Source organism: Osmerus mordax, chromosome 8, assembly GCF_038355195.1.
Source record: "Osmerus mordax isolate fOsmMor3 chromosome 8, fOsmMor3.pri, whole genome shotgun sequence".
Lineage (NCBI taxonomy): Eukaryota > Metazoa > Chordata > Actinopteri > Osmeriformes > Osmeridae > Osmerus > Osmerus mordax.
In genome coordinates, this window is record NC_090057.1 from 7,502,404 (window position 1) to 7,519,906 (window position 17,503).

Genomic DNA, 17,503 nt, shown 5'->3' on the forward strand with positions numbered 1-17,503 from the left:
AAGCTTGGTTATAGCTCCTTCACGTGGATGGGAGGACTCATGTTTGGGATGTTTTAAACAGGTTTCGTCAATTAATGTCCTCGTTAATCATAAACTACTTGTTGGGTTGTTTTGTCCTAGTTGGCGTGCACGGCTGAATGAAGACGTCTGAGTCATATTAAAAGTATTTATTGATATTTGGTCAGTACATGAAAAGTCAGAATAATACGAATCCAACAAGATACACGGTGTAGAAATTACAAGTCAACCAGAAACTTAGTTTTACCAAGGATGGACATTTTTAAAACTGAAAAAAACAGGTCAACATCTAAAACAAGACATTCTTTGAACATTGCAAAGCTACTTGTGAAATTGTGTTTATTGACCTTAATTGATTCACAACAGATGTTTAAAAAAGACCTGAAAAAATCCCCAGACTACATTCAAATAACTGAGCAAATTAAGATATTTCTATCTTGAATACGAAAAAATTAAACTCAAAATCTACGAACATTAATTAATTCACATAATATTCCTGTTGAGCAATGCATGTGATTTAAGTGTCACGATAGGCAAGGAAGAGGGGTAGAGGAAAAACAAAATAAAAAATACAGTTTATGGACAGAAGTACTGTTACTATGGTTTGTCGATGTGGTTTGTGTTTTTGTATCAAAAGAAAAGACAGAAGTATGTTTTACAAAACAAAGTACATTACAAAACCACACTGTCATTCATGCTTGAGTCTAGGCCGTTCTGAGCATGCCGAGACCCCCCAGTCCTGGTTCCCTTGGCGATGGGCACCGTCTTGTCCTCGTGGGGGTCGATATTGGAGTCTGTGTCATTTGAGTGCTGTGTCAGGGACGTCTCGCTGCCTGTGGGAGAGTCCACGCTCTCGTAGCTCGTGCTCAGCTGGCTCCCAAAGCGGCCTGCACCCCCGACGGCCCCCACCACGCTAGTCTGGGCCCCTGCCTCCTCTGAGTGGTTGGAGAGTTTTGTCTCGGCCTCCCCGGGGCTGTAGGCCATGGGGGACATGGGGAAGTCTTCCTCCGTGCTGCTCAGCTCGCGGTACAAGCTGGGAGTGACCGTCTCGCTTCGTTGGGAGGAGGCGTCGCCATTGCTTGGTCCGTTGGACACCCTGCCACAGTTTTTCTCGGCCGGGTCGGTGGAGAGGGTTGCAGTGGGAGGCTCCATCTGGGAGGGGGGCTCGGAGGTACAGGGGGAAGTCCTGCTGGGCCCGGCCCCGGCTGAGGAGCCCTGGTTCAGGGTGAGCTGCTGGCGAGAGTCCTTGAGCTGCTGCTGGAGGACCAGGATGGTGCTCTGCATGCCCTCCACCTCCTCATCCAGCTGGATGATGAAGTCGTTCAGCTCTGGGGAGGAGACCAAACACACAGAGACAACCACACCCGTCAAAACCAAGACAGAAGCTTGCTTGCACAACATTTTTCGCAGAAGTTTCTCATGAATACCCATTACAAAGAACAGTGTGGCGTCTTGTTGCTGGTAACAGAGTCAATAGCAATTAGGAGAGGGACAATGAGGGCCGTTTGTGTGTTGTGATGCTGTGAGAGACGAAAGATGGTGTAGACACAGTAGAGTACATATGATACAGAGGAAGTAACAATAGAGTAGAGATGGAGACATTGAGTAACAAGAGTGGAGTTTAAAACAATGAGCAAATCAGGAAGTAGAGGTATGAAAGAGAAAGTGTGTTTCCCCTCACCATCCTGGCTGCTCTTGAGCTCCTCGCTGTACTTCTTCTGCAGTGCCAGCTCAGCCTCCAGCTGGGCGATGCGTCCTTGGGACAGCTGGCGGCCCAGCTCCTGGTTCTCCTGGATCAGCATGCGGCACTTGGCCATCAGCTTCTTCCCCGTCTGGCTGCAAGGGAGACAGGCCTGACATCACACAGGTGAACCACAGCACAAGCACCACAGGCCAGGCCAAGCCAGGCACACCAGCATGTCCATCAGTCCCAACCTTGATCTCAGTCTGGCAGCTTAGTTTGAATTTAACAGCACAGAGACACAGATGGAGGACTTTGCCCGTCGTTCACAGTGCATGGAGGATGTTAGGAGGTCAGGGGAGATACAGACACATACAGATACCAGGGAGACAAGACGGACATTATGGCAAACACAGGTTAATACAACGCTTGGGGATATTAACATTATACATACAACATATTTGAAGAATCAAAAAGGTGTATAACATGTTGTAACCTTTACCTTTGATGTACCAGCAAATGGGTTGCCAAGTGTTACTTCAGAAAACTTAAGATTTACAGTCAGAATGGCCAACTGTTAAAAGCTAAAAATCAATCCTTTAGGGATTAACCTTCAGCTCTTTTACCAACAACAAAAAAACACTTGCACTTACAAAAATCTCAGAGTAGAGCCAGACTCAAACAGCCCCATCAGCAATAAACCATCAAGTCTTCCAAATCAGAAGAAAAACTTAAGGTTGAAAAATGCTTTAAGAGCACAAACATATGATATTAGTAGGGGATCTGAGTTATTAACCACAAAAAAAAGTCCAAACGTTCAACTAAGCAGTACAAACGTTGAGCAACACATTGTTGGAATACAGCACCAGAAAACATGGCACGTTAGAAATCCTGTAACACGGCACACTGCTTTAGCATCACCAAGATCACAAGACTGGGTGTTTAGCTCATAAGGCACTGTAAAGGTCATGTTACCTAACCATCCAAAAATGCTAAGTAGGGAATTTGGTCTCTGATAGGAGTATATCTGTTAAATTAAAAACCAAGTACTTTTACCATCAGTTAGAAGGAGGATGACTCAAAGTCCCAGAGGGTTATGGGGGACCTAGCAGACGAGCTGAGCTGACCTAGCAGGAAGATTCTGTCAATAACTTCAACCACAGGTCAAACAATATTTTAATTTAAACCACAGGTTGCACCTCCTTTGAAAACTGTGTCTGAAAACCATACCCCATAAGTGAGAATTCAACATAAACATTTAAAGAAATAAATTTGGGGGGCATCGTGGCATGGTGCTTCCTCTGCTTACTGTTTCTACAAACCTTTCACCTGTGGCAGAGGTATAAGAACATTGTAAGACATGAGCCGCAAGCACTATGATGTTTGTTACTTCATTATGGTCTAGTTAAGACTGAATAATGAAACACAGAAAGCCTAATAAGTCAATTTTTCCAGTTGATTACGTGCAAGTATGCTCAATAGCTGAGAAGTCAACTGGAATGACACACGCGATTGACCGAAACATGAAACAGGTCAATTTGACTCAAAGGTCTTTGGCTAGGAGGGAAAAAGTGATGTCAACCACAAATACAAAAAACAGCATTGCACACAGAATAAATACATGATCGACATTATAAACTTGTAACATTACTTTGTTTGACATTTTGTATTCTGTAGGAAATCACTGAACTCACAGCACCAACCCAGTGTATGTTTCACAATAAAAACTGACATAAGACAATTCATAATTTGTCAATGTTTCAGTTGAACTTGGTTTAGTGGTTGAGACACTGCGGTGAGCACTGAGAGTGATTGAGAACCAAAAGAGGAAAGCAAATCAAACAGGAACATAATAAATAACCAACAAAATGAAACATGTAAATACCCTCTAACCGTGTGTGGGTCCGTGGATGTAGGGACCCTCACGCCTCGACCACAGTCCCTTCTAGGCTGAGGGTCTGGCTCCTCCCCCACAGTCTTAAACATTCTAGAGGCTCCTCCCCCACAGTCTTAAACACTCTAGTGGCCCCTCTCCCCAGTCTTACATCTTATCCTAGATATTTACCCCGTAGTACTCTACATCTGTTTGAAAAAGTCTGTAAGAGTCTTGAGTGCACTAGCGGGTATAGGTGTGGTGTACTCCACTGTTTAATGTCTTTATAAAAGGGTAAGGAAGGGGGAGATAGTCTTTATATGTTCAATCTGATGATTTTAAGGCTAGGGGGTACTCCCTGCTCCAGCAGTTTGCCCAAGACTGCCTGATCATTCTCCACCATAACCCCCCCCATTAAATCTGGACACTGTCTGGCTTGGGGCGGGGCATATCCGTGTCGGACGTGACCACCTCCTCAGGAACAGTTCGACTCCTCCAGCCCCCTGGATGGTGGGGGAGGTAATAAAGAGCTGAAACACAAGTGTCACCTGACCACAAGTGTCACCTGACCAAACTGTCTTTTCACTTTAGATTATGTGATTTATGTAGCTGGGACAGTACACACACAAACATGGCGTCTTTTTTTGTGGGGGGGAGGGTGGTGGTTGGGGTGGTTGTGGGGATTTTGTGATTTTATGTCTTTTTTTAAAAGTCTGAGTCTCGCGGTGAGTACATCGTTTCTCAGCCTTCCCGCCCACCATCGTTCCTGCAAGCCTGCAGTGGAGTGGGGCCGGGGGGAGTGAGGAAGTCTTGCCCTTTTTTGGGAGGGGGTGGGTGGAGAGGGGGGGAGTTATTTTGATTGTCTTTACCTATCAGGTGTAAATTTCCAGGCACTCAATTCATTTTGGGCCTGCTCCAGTTTGTCTTTAGTCTGTTCCAGTTCGCCCTTCATTTTGAAGAAAAACAAGTTGATGGCCGGGTCCACCATGGACGAGCGCAGCTGGGCTGCACTGGGCTGCTGGACTTGCTTGAGGTACTGGATCTGGGTCTGCAGGAGTGAAGGACACAGGGTGTTACATGGTAACATGCACCAGTACATGACGTGCTACACAAATGTCAAGATTATCTTGCAGCATGCCTGAATGTTTCCACCATCTGCTGATTAGAAGTTTTGGAAATTTGACTGGATTTGCATTCTGTTTTTGCAGGTAGCTAAAACGCATCGTAAGAGATAGGGACAGCAGTAATATGATGGGAGCTTGACGATCACTGTGTCTATTGCTGACACCGAAGTGACAATGCATATTTTAATTTCTCACAGGCTCCTCTACTGTTTGCATTACACACAAGGGTCAACAGATATACAACAAAAAGGGGGAAAGAGTAATGACTAAACTCTCTTCAACAATATTGTGGCACAATCAGTTTAAATGACCTCAGTCGCCCTTACAGAACATTTGGGGGAATGACATTTGACTAGCGTGAAGCTGATTGCTGATCTGTTGTGCTGTCAGAGTGTAGAGGAAGCCCTGCCCAGCCAGGCAAGGACTCCCATCTTATCTTTATCATCTCCACAGGTCATGGGTTTTTGGACAAGGGTGAAGATTTTCACAAGGTGGTTGCAACTTAACATGTGTGAAACAAGCTACAGTCGAATCACAAAACGCAGATATTTCAACTGAAGATTTAAATAAGTGAACCATACATTGACATGTTGCAAGGCAATATGCTCCTGAGCCAAATTGCTTAGAACTCCAGGACAGATGGTCAGTCAGTTCTATCCAGAGGCCACAGGAAGCAGCATCATGAGATACGTACCGTACACTCTTGCATTTCCTGCTCCTTGGTGGCGAGGCGCATGACCAGGATGTTCTCTCTGCGGGCAGACTCCTGCTGCTGTTGCTTCAGCTTCTCCTCAGACTCCTTCAGGCCAGTCACATCGTTCGCTGGGACCGACAGTGAGAGATGCAATAAAACATTCACTTTCACATGTAGCAGTGATATTCAATCCCCATCACATTATAATATTATCAGCATCAGTTTTTTTTCCTCCCTTTTCCTTCTTCATGGGATTACTATTGCCACTACAACTGAGAGGATGACTTGGCATAAAAGCCCAGTGGGAGATTCAATGTGAACAGTTTCCAAATGGACATTTTGCTGAATCCTGTGGATTCAGTATTAAAGTTTATGAGCCACAGCGTCAGAACTTACAGTTGAGGTCAGCATATTTTGCTTCGAGGACCTGGACATAGGCGTCATGCTGCTTCCACCTGAGGGGAGAAAACACACACACTATGAACACACTCCTGCCAAACTGACAAGGCATCCTCGACTGTTATTTCGCAGTTCGCTATTTTCTTATTTATCAGTCCAGAACAACTATTTACCTCACACACAGCTCATCTCGTGTCAGGGTTTTCATGTCAGATTCATTGAGGCGAACCTGGACAGGAAAGATTTAACAACATAAGTTAGACGGAGTGGAGGGGGTGGACCTCATATTCAATAGCCAAAGAGCTGTGGATTAGATACAGTAAAAAATAACACTCTCACCTTCTTCGGGAGAGGTTCCTCATTAGTCATATTGAGGACCTGAAAGAAATGTGGCACACAGATGGTTAAAATATTACGTTTAGCTAGTACTAGTACGATGCATGTTCGCTGGCTAGCTAATGTTGTGAATTTTTGTCTGACAGCTAGCTAACACATGCATACAAATATATGTATAACTATTAGGATGTATTTATTTGAGTACACGCACTGACAAATGCGACTGGAAGATGCATGCAGACTAGCTAGCACTAACTTACTTAGCTATTCAGCTAGCTAGGTTAGCATGACAGAAACAGCAAACTAAATGATCATGTAGTACGTGTAGCATATGTTGCTAAATGTTTACCCGAAAACTTAATTTTCTAAACGGGACTGGAAAGCGCACGTTTTGGCGTAGTTATGTAGCACCAGTCGTTAGTTACTTAATGTTTTCTATTTCTTGTTGTCATAAAATGGCGGTGGAGGAAGAGACTCTCCCTGCGTTCTTGTCTTGCTTAGCGCGGGCTCGTGTTTCTCAAAATTCTACGAGCACACTCACCGGACCCGTTTCTTTCGATTTAGAAACTTGGACGCTTAATGCCCCGCCACAGAAACGTACGAATGAAACAAATCGATAAATATCTAGTACAGCTAAGCTGTTGTTAATCGTGCGGGTTTGATACGGCCGCCATCATCAGGGAGAATGAGGGAAGGAGATGAGCAAATTCCGCAAAGTATGAAGCGCCGCGGCAGCACAGCAGTGTTGCAGTGCTAAATGGGGCGGGGCGATTTCAACGTTTGGTTGTTGACACTCGCCATTAAAAAAACATAGTATTGAATCTAGCTCAAGGGGTCGACCCCGATTATATGCCGTTATTTCTGAGACAGGGAATATGTACCATAATAATAATTGGTGAAATTATAGATTTTTTTTTTTTTACATTTTACTAACAAAGTTTTACATAAATGAAACATACCCAGCCAGTCTCTCTTGCCTTCCACTGTTGTAAAGAGGCCATGTGGAGCAAACCACAAAGTGGAGCAAACCAGGTGGGACACAAATAAATACAAAAAGAAAAAGTTTAAGTTAAGTTTTTTTTTCTCCTATATTTATTTTAGGTATTTATTTATGTATACACAGATTATATAAATGTCATAACACTGTGATTTGGTTACTTGTGCGTGCAGTTCTTTGGGTACCAAAAAAAACAAAAAACTGACGTACACACCCACGCATTGATAATGGTATATTCCCTGTCAGGTTGAAGTTGAAATTTCAAGGGCAGCGTGTGAAGTGTGTGATACTGTCAACCCCTCTAACTGAGAGCTGAATAAACTATGAGCATGCTGAGCAGAGTTGGCCATGTTCGCAGGTAAAATTCCAATGCACTCAAATTATTTTTCGGGTAGTAGCACTAGGCTAGCTATATTGCTATATTGCAAACCGAGTTGGGTAAAGTTATTAGCTCTAGCGCTAGTCATCTCTATCTCGGTGTGGAAATTTTCGACACTTGTTTACGTTGCTGCTAGCTACGCTACTAACTTAGTACAGTACACTACTATCACGCAATACACTTTAAATTAAACTAACCTATACATTATAGGTTTAGCTATAACTATCATTTGAAGTTAGCTAGCCTTAGCCGCGGGAGCACAGCCTAATCGCTTATATCGATCAGTCAGTTTGCTGTTCATGAAAGTAACCTTCCAAGCAAACAAACATTACTAGTTACTAGCTAGTCTAGCTACATTTCAGTAATTGGCTACTTAATGCGGGGATCAGAAGAAGCTCTAGCTAAATTAGCTCTATAGATATTCTAGTCAGCAAGTTTGCCAACTGTCCTGCTGGGTGCGTAACCTAACGATATCTGTGGTTATTGTGTGTGTGTGTGTGTGTGATAATCTAACTGACAGAGTTTGATCATGCTAAGAATCAGAGATTAACATTCACACTGGAAAGGAATGACCCCATTTAAACTTCTCTACTAGCTAATCCATTATCCATCCACAGTCAATTTCGGTTTAGTGTTATTTAGTGTTGGAGTTATTGGGTGTGCTCAAGCCTTCGGCGAGAGCACAACCTTTGTTCTCTCACATATATATTATTATTATTATTATTTTTATTTTTATTTCTTTTTGCCCCCCTAAAACTCAGTAAATACTTGGCCTACATAGACAACGTAGGTGTCAAAAGTTTCGTCTTGGTAGCGATTGAGTTGCTTCTATTGGAATTTACGTTCCGTTGCATGGTTTAAGCTTAAATTAAGTTTTTGTGGCGAAAAGTGAAGCTAACGGTGGCTAATTTGCTAGCCACAGTCACTGACGTTACTAACGTCACTGCGTCACTAACGTCACGAAAACACGCGTGACTACCTTTGCCAGAACATTCCTTTAGCATCTGTTAACTTGGGGGATAGCTAGGCTAACTATAGCTTTACTGCAAGGCAGCTGCAGAAACGCCACAAGAAAAGAGGCCAGGGTGATAACTATTTACTCATTTTACTTTGTGATATGACACACAATTGTGATGTGTAATGTACAATATAAGCTGATATTATTAAGGAAGTACATCTACTTTCGGAAACAGTAGTCTACTATTTCACTGAAGTATTAGCATCATGACATTAGCCTGTGTTTCCCGGGCAACACATACTACAGTGGTCTATGATGTAGCGTTATCTGTTTTCAATCGTTAAAATAAACATTCCTCACATATACATTTTCGTTGTAGGATTTATTCTGACATTAGAAACCGATTTGTTGGTGAAATTACCATTACCTGTGGTTTCAAACCAGTGTAGCTCACTGCAACGCTGTAGCTTACGCGAGACACACTACAAAAACATCTAGCTACAGTACACAGCTTTTTAGGAAGTCAAACGGCGACAGAAAATGTTCGGCACTCCCCTTACTTAAATCAAAAGTCTATCTAACTACTAACCTGAACTTCATTGCCACAGCCTAAACGTTGTCAATCTGTTCATGAAAATAATTAATTTCAGCCTAAACCGTACAACGGAACGTTAAATCCAATTCAACCAACGCAATCGCTACCAAGACGAACACAGCAGTAGCCTAGTACTGTACCGTAGTAGTACAATTTACCGGGGCAGCTTCTCAACACAGGGCTATATCGCATTTTGCGTTGTTACTGACAATGATCGCTACCAGTGAGCTTTTTATGAATGAGCAATTTTCCACTAAATAAATGTCAAGCTTATTTACGTTTTGGGGGGCATATTTTCAGTTAGCAGATGGTACCGTTTGAATTGCGATTCCATCTTCTACTGCCGGGTAACGTCGTAGAATAATCTTCAAAGGGGTTGTTTATTCATGAATGAATGCAATATGAGTAGGCTAAATGCCTGAAAATATCATGAGAAGAGAAAAACTTAAAATGACGTTTAAATCATAGAGATTAGGTCAATTTTTACACCGGTCTGCAATAATGTCACGAAAACACGCGTGACTACCTTTGGCAGAACATTCGTTTGGCATCTGTTAACTTGGGGGATAGCTAGGCTAACTATAGCTTTACTGCAAGGCAGCTGCAGAAACGCCACAAACAAAGAGGCCAGGGTGATAAATATTTACTCATTTTACTTTGTGATATGACACACAATTGTGATGTGTAATGTACAATATAAGCTGATATTATTAAGGAAGTACATCTACTTTCGGAAACAGTAGTCTACTATTTCACTGACATATTAGCATCATGACATTAGCCTGTGTTGCCCGGGCAACACATACTACAGTGGTCTATGATGTATCTGTTTTCAATCGTTAAAATAAACATTCCTCACATATACATTTTCGTTGTAGGATTTATTCTGACATTAGTAAACGATTTGTTGGTGAAATTACCATTACCTGTGGTTTCAAACCAGTGTAGCTCACTGCAACGCTGTAGCCTACTGTACCCGAGACACTAGTGTGAGTAGCTAACAACAACTCCTCAGCTGTTTAAGTCAAACGGCAACAGAACATGTTCGGCACTCCCCTTACTCAAAAGTCTTTCAGTAGGGAAACTATCTGACTACTAACCTGAACTTCATTGCCACAGCCTAAACTTTGTCAATCTGTTCATGAAAATAATTAATTTCAGCCTAAACCGTACAACGGAACGTTTAATCGAATTCAACCAACGCAATCGCTATCAAGACGAACACAGCAGTAGTCTACTAGTAGTACTGTACTGTAGTAGTAGAATTTACCGGGGCAGCTTCTCCACACAGGGCTATATCGCATTTTGAGTTGTTACTGACAATGATCGCTACCAGTGAGCTTTTTATGAATGAGCTATTTTCCACTAAATAAATGTCAAGCTTATTTACGTTTTTGGGGGCATATTTTCAGTTAGCAGATGGTACTGTTTGAATCGCGATTCTATCTTCTGCCGGTAAAGTCGTAGAATAATCTTCAAAGGGGGTTCTTTATTAATGAATGAATGCAATATGAGTAGGCTAAATGCCTGAAAATATCACGAGAAGGGACAACTTAAAAGGACGTTTAAGTCATAGAGATTAGGTCCATTTGTACACCGGTCTGCCAAATGTATTCGTTTTGATTCAGCCTGTCAGCTGCCTCTTGCAGGGGAAATGAGAAGACGTCATATTTCATTCTACACTTCACTCGTATTTTGAGTTGTAAATGAGCAGCAAAAAAAAGATGCTTTTAAATCTATGTAATCTTTATAAATAATAAGTAGGCCCGATGCATTTTTATATAAAATATACAGACCCCTGTGCAACCGACGCAAGCAAGCACACCCTACAATTTCCCCAGAAATTGTATCCTCTCTAGTTCTATTTGTAGTTGGAAAGCATTACGTACTCTAGTCTATAACCAACACAAGGCTGTACCAATCACTATTACATTAAATAACAACACAATTGTTTGATAGGATACATGTGTACAGTATCTCAACCGGTATAGTGTGACTAGAATGTCATCTGATTTATGGTTTTCATATCGTCCAGATGTGCTGCAAACCTGAGCCCAGCCCTGGGTGCGGTGGCAGCCAGACAGAAGCACACGCTTCCCGACCTGTCATACGACTATGGAGCGCTGGAGCCCCACATCAATGCTGAGATCATGCAGCTCCACCACAGCAAGCACCACGCCACCTATGTCAACAACCTCAACGTCACAGAGGAGAAATACCAGGAGGCACTGGCGAAGGGTATGATCATGGTGTTTACCCATAAGATGGACATTCAAATGGAAGCCATGAGGGAACATTAACAAAGGATACTAGGAGCATTGCATTTACAAGTGGTTTAAGCCGTGATGGTGTTGACAGGACGGTGTTCTTTTGGTACATGTGTACTACATGAACAGTAGAGACTGAAGTGATGTATTGGGTATGATTTGATCTGATCTTTTACTCGCTTAGGTGATGTGACAGCCCAGGTGAGCCTCCAGCCTGCCCTGAGGTTCAACGGAGGAGGCCACATCAACCACACCATCTTCTGGACCAACCTTTCCCCCAACGGGGGTGGGGAGCCTCAGGGTGAGAGAAGTCAGGAGCAGATACTCACACACACACACACACACACACCTACACGCCTGTACATATCTCTGTTCCCTCTCGCCAATGCCTTACATTCTTATCTTCTCCTTTTGTCTTCGTTCTTGCCCGTCTACAGGTGAGCTGATGGAGGCCATCAAGCGGGACTTTGGTTCCTTCCAGAATATGAAGGACAAGATGTCTGCAGCCACAGTAGCTGTCCAGGGCTCAGGCTGGGGTTGGCTGGGCTTTGACAAGGAACGCGCTAGTCTACGTATCGCTGCCTGCCCCAACCAGGACCCCCTGCAAGGAACTACAGGTAGGTGGCTTTCCAAGGTGACCAGGTTTACATATGATAGATATACTAAATTATTCTAGAATGTATATTGTGTTATGTGGGTTTTAAAATGAGGTTCCTCTGTAGAATTTTTACAATGTCAGTTTGTAAAGTCTGGTGGAACTGCCATGGAACTGGTGTGTGAAATATATAGATGATATTAATACATACATTTTTCATCCATCGATATCGCCCTCCCTCCCTCTCAGGCTTAATCCCCCTGTTGGGTATCGACGTCTGGGAGCACGCCTACTACCTGCAGTACAAGAACGTCCGTCCTGATTATGTCAAAGCCATCTGGAATGCCATCAATTGGGAGAATGTCAGTGAGCGCCTGCAGAGTGCCAAGAAGTAGACACAGTTTCCCACGGAACACCTTGACCCCCCCCTGACTTTACCACACTCAAAGCGCACAAAATTGCAGCCTCTCCCAGCGAGGGCTGCTCAGCTTCTCCATACTCAACTTGAGATGACTGGATAGTACAAGTAATCCATATTATATACAGTTTGTTAACTTAAGCTGTGTGTTTATTCAGAATATGTCACATCAGAATCAGAAATGTTGATAGAGACCTGTTTTTGATGTATTATAATAAATATAATTATATTGTGTGTGAAGTTAAGCATCATTCAGCTGATGGTAAAGTTGAACATGTTAGAATGCTGGAAAGGAAGTAAGCAGATAACCATGCTTGTGTTTTCAACAAAAGCATTGCCGACAATGAATTACAGACTTGGGAAAACAAGACGTATTGTTTTAATTTGAACTCGGACATGGATCGCCTGTGAGAAAATACCTCTTGGAAGCTGGTTTCCACTATGATAGATAATCAGTGACAGGACAGTGTTAATCGTGTATGGAAAAATGAAACAAAAAAGTTACCGTAGGGAATGCGATATAAACCGTATGCCTGTTAAAAGCTTTTTTTAAGCTTAAGAAATTTTACAGTGCCAGCCAGGGGTAAGGTTACTCAGGGTTATTATGTTTAAAAAAATAAAAAAAATGTTGATTTATTTGTGCCCTGATGAGCTATGAAAGATGAGCATCTGCAAGGTCAGTGTTCCTGCCTTCTCCAAGTGAGTAAAATAACACAATCTTACCAGCAGGTGGCACTGTCTGCAAATATATTCAGAGTTGAGTGGTCTGTCTTCTCTTAAACCTTGTCTAGTTTCCATCCAAGAAAGTCAGACAGACAGTCAATGATGTTTGAAATGTATCAATTGTATAAAACAGAGTAGGAGGGCTTTATCTCAAACTAGTTTGGAGCTGTTGTCGTTACGAGTGCAGGACAAGTTTACTGGGGCTGACCAAATTGCTCACAGCTGTCAAATCTTTTGTCAATCAATCCCTCCGTCTGAACAGTTAGGACCAACCAACCATGCAGTTGTCGCCACCTCGTTCCAAAGAGCCTCTTCTATGTTTGCTGATAGTAATTCTATTATTATTGCTGCAAGTACAGGCTGGATGCTCCTGATCTGGGACAGAAAAGGGGGGTATGTTTTCCATTCAGAGTTTTAATGAACAACTTCACAGTAGTCTTCCCCATGGTTTGAGATGATGGCTCGTCTAAGAGTGGCCTATTTTTCCTCTGTAAAACTTAGGGTGTGCCAAAAATGATTTCCTTCCACCATACCTCATAAAGAAAAGAGAGACCTCAGAGAAAATACAGAATGTAGATACACAATAAAGGAGGAAACAGTCTGCTCCCCGCCACACCTTCTCTCCTTTTCTCTCTATATAGCTCTCTCTCTCTTGCAAACATCTGTCCAGGAGACAGGAGAGAAAAAGAAAGACTCACCATCGGGACCACCATGCTCATCCACTCAACTACACCTCCCTCCATTGTGCTTTCATAGCATCCAAAAAAGACATGTTTAACTATTTGTTTTGGATGATGCACGTCAAACTGTAATGCACGTCCAGTTTCCTGAGGTCTCTGGTGATATTCATGTTTTTACAGTTTGTCTAGACCTCCTGGGATCATAATTAGCATGGATACTGTGTCCTACAGGACACTCAATAGCAGCCACATGAGAGAATTAGGAGGCATGTTGCTGTTGGAGCTGGCTGTCTGATTCTGATCTCTTCTCTCCACAAACACATGCAGAGCACTTCGAGACACGCACACTCATGAAGGAAATGAATAGCCTATGTAGCTTTCCTTTGGTGTGGGTATTAAGCGGATGCAGGGCACCCTGCTATGGGTCTGGCTAGCGGCCCGGTCTTATTTTTATTGTCAAGACATAAGTGGAGCAGTGCAGGCCCACCCTATTCTGTGCACAACTCTTGAGTCCCATTCATGGTTTAAACACCCCAGACTGACATGTATTCTATTTGTTCACGTCAATCATGGGGATATATATCTATATCTCTATATCATGTAGAGATAGTTGAGTGACATACCATTAACACCCAAGTGGAAAAAAGTGTATACTTAAATGCAGTGATGCCGGTAAAGCGTTACTCTAATCTGACCACTTTTTTCCAGTAACGAGTAATCTAACGCGTTACTATTTCCAAACCAGTAATCAGATTAAAGTTACTTGTCCAAGTCACTGTGCGTTACTATTTTGTCATTAATAGTAAAATATATATTTGATTTCTTCTTAAGTCTCTGGGAGTTAAGCCTATGCGACAATTAAGTCCCGTTTTCAGCACGAGGGTCACGTCACGTGTATATACATAGACCTACCACTCAGCGACACAAACAACAATGTAGCAAGAGAGAGAGAGATGCGCATTTTCGAGTTGGAAATACAATCACTATTTTGAGTATTTGTCAGCTAAAGATGGAAATATCAAGGTTCGTTGTACACTCGTTGTGCTGGTGGCGACAAAGTGCTATCAAGCTACAAAAACACGACGTCAAATTTGAGGAAACATTTGGAGTCGCAGCACTGCACAGTCAAACTTATAGAGACGGTTGTCAATAGGTGTGTTTGACATGCAGCACCGGCGGCGCTGCATGAAGTCGAACGCGCCTATTTTTATGTTGAGGCGGCGGGGTGTTGTCGGCAGCTGCTGAATGTAACTAATAAAGTAACTTGTAATCTAACTTAGTTACTTTTAAAATCAAGTAACTTGTAAAGTAACTAAGTTACTTTTAAAATCAAGTAACTGTAACGTAACTAAGTTACTTTTTCAAAGTAACTGTGGCAACACTGCTTAAATGTAATTTGAAGGTATGCAATGACAGCTTAATACATTTTCATTTTAATTGGAAGTGTACTTGAAATGTACAGATTTTGTATATTCACAACTTAAATATACAGAATGTAAGTATGTTTGAACTTATACTTTATAAGTATGTTTGAAGTATAATTTTTGCTTGAATAACTGTCCATAAACAGCCCTATTTGTGAATATGGCTATACTGCCTCAATGCACCTGCACAACACTTCTCAAACGGAAAGTTGTTTTGAACAAGAGGGAGAGATAGATAGAGTGAAAGAGAGGAAGAGAGCCAGAAATGCAAGCTGTTTCTCAACAGTTACGTAACTGCTTTGAATTTAAACCCACATCAGAATTGAAGTTTGAACGAGGTTGGACTAAACTTGGTTTCAGCAGAGAAGATGATTGGTGCTGCCCAGAGGTCATTTGGGTTTACCTGGGCGCTGTCCAGACTTACACATCCACACTTTACACAGCTCCTTCACTGAACCAGTCCTAATGGCTTCTCTTTCCTGTCTGCCTGTAAGAAGGGAGAAGAAAAGATGAAGAAAAGTGCCAGCTGTATTAGTCTTTGGTAAGACACAAGGCCACTGTCTGTATTGTGTTAAAAAGACCAGATTATACACATCTTATTGAAATCCTAAACCATGACTCAAATCAAGACTGAATTTACTCTCTCCAGTCAGTCTCCAGTGGTTGTCTGAAGTCAAAAACTATCATTAGATGCCAGAGAGATGACCTGATCATTCATTGTAAACAAGAGGTGTGGTGAGGCTTGAAAATGAGGGTATGTGCATGTGTGCACATCTTTCTCTGTCTCTCTCTCTCTTTCTGGCCTTCATCTCCTCCTCACAGTCTATTTCTTCCAGTCTCTTGGCTCTCATCTCTCTCTCTCTGTATTATACATCTTGGCAATTAAGATGACTGGATTTTGAAAAAGAATCCCCTTGGATTTAATCAAGAGGATGGAGATGTTTTTCAGGCACGTCTTGGCTGCCTTCTTGGGTCCTTTGGTGAGAGTCAGCAGATCCTCCCTGTCCTGGCCCTCAGGATGGAAGCATGGAAGAAAAACGAAAGAAAAAAAAAGGGTGAGGGAATCTGGAAGAAGAGAGACAGGATATTATAAAGGTTCCCAAGGTGCCATATGGTGCTGGCATGTGCAGCAGACTGTGCTTCCCGTCTGGGAGAGAACATTTCTTGCTGTCATGGAAAAAAGCTCACGAAAATTGATGAAAAGTGAGCATTGAGTATTTTTCAATCCACATGGCAATGATGTTGACCTGGATAGGCAGTTGAAGTTCAGCTGAAGGGACTCCAATGTACTGTCATGGGCATGTCTGATGACACACACACACCTTCTTCTGTACATGTTCTTAGGGGTCAGGAGAGTCCCTGTGTCAATGTGAGCCCTTGATTCGACTCCCTGTCAGGCCAAACTCATTTAGCATTTAGAATGTTGAATGTAACACTTCACAATACATTCTTTGCTTCAGTCGTCAGTCATCTGTTTTAGTGTGAAGAACTGAGCTGTCCCACAGACTGTGCACCTGTTCCTCTCCAAGGCCTCTGTTTTTGTCTTTTATTTGTACTGTAACATAAACTTGTCTTCAAGGAAAGCATCTTCAGCCATGTGTTCCTAACATGAGGGCCCCTCAAACCTTAAAATAATAGTTTGCTTCTTAGGTGGCCACAGAGATGCCTGCTTGGTTGAAGGACCCCTGACATGTCTGTTGGTGGAGAATGGGCCGTGTTGGACAGGAGGAGGCAGAACATGTTCTTGTTTATAATGATGGTCAGGGAACCCTCTCCATCACCCCACCCTCTCCCCTCTCACCCCCTCTCCATCCCTCTCCCAGTGTGCATAAAACAGACATGTGCTCAAAGGTTTTACAGAACCGCAGAGTAAAAAACAAAATAAAACATCAGTTGTTGAAGGAATGTGGGAGCGGATGAGGACAGACGATATGTCTCAACTCAAACCACCTGCTGGAAAGATGAAAGTGTGTTCTGACACGGGTCATGCAGACGGGTCTCTGTTTGGGTTTGAAACACAAAATAAACCATAGAACATTTAGTCATTTAACATTTAACATAGAAGCTGGCTTCTGTCCATGGACAGGCTTGTCCTACTCTATACAGTGAAGTACATTTGACCATCCAAGTAAAGGGAGTGTTCACACAGCTTCCCTCTGGTTTGGAGAAAGTTCTGTCTCGGCATCTGGTTTCGCCTGGTCCGATGTCCAATGACTCGTCTGACAGAGGAGGTTTGGCTCTGTGTGTAATTTGCAACAACACAAACACATATTCTGGCATCAATCCATTTTGTGAAACAGGGATAGATGAGGAGTGAGAACCAGTCTGACCTAACTCAGGTT

The 17,503-nt window shown here is 42.6% G+C and overlaps 2 protein-coding genes across 4 annotated transcripts; one reads left to right on the forward strand and one right to left on the reverse strand.

Annotated features, from left to right (window-relative positions):
- Positions 1-152: 152 nt before the first annotated feature.
- wtap (WT1 associated protein) lies at positions 153-7,103 on the reverse strand. 3 transcript variants are annotated; one of them, XM_067242044.1, is made up of 8 exons: positions 7,085-7,103; positions 6,129-6,167; positions 5,963-6,018; positions 5,787-5,845; positions 5,391-5,518; positions 4,442-4,620; positions 1,700-1,854; positions 153-1,346 (listed from the first exon to the last, which is right to left on the reverse strand). In XM_067242044.1, the coding sequence occupies exons 2-8, from the start codon at positions 6,156-6,158 to the stop codon at positions 691-693; spliced, it is 1,263 nt and encodes a 420-aa protein (XP_067098145.1). In that variant the 5' UTR covers positions 6,159-6,167; positions 7,085-7,103; the 3' UTR covers positions 153-690. The 3 variants fall into 3 exon arrangements, with proteins under 3 accessions (XP_067098145.1, XP_067098144.1, XP_067098146.1); XM_067242043.1 differs by lacking the exon at positions 7,085-7,103 and adding an exon at positions 6,667-6,794; XM_067242045.1 differs by lacking the exon at positions 7,085-7,103 and adding an exon at positions 6,514-6,589.
- A 273-nt stretch (positions 7,104-7,376) lies between these two features.
- Positions 7,377-12,568, forward strand: sod2 (superoxide dismutase 2, mitochondrial). The gene is made up of 5 exons (XM_067241235.1): positions 7,377-7,480; positions 11,090-11,292; positions 11,506-11,622; positions 11,759-11,938; positions 12,166-12,568. The coding sequence occupies exons 1-5, from the start codon at positions 7,446-7,448 to the stop codon at positions 12,309-12,311; spliced, it is 681 nt and encodes a 226-aa protein (XP_067097336.1). The 5' UTR covers positions 7,377-7,445; the 3' UTR covers positions 12,312-12,568.
- The last annotated feature ends 4,935 nt before the right edge of the window (positions 12,569-17,503 follow it).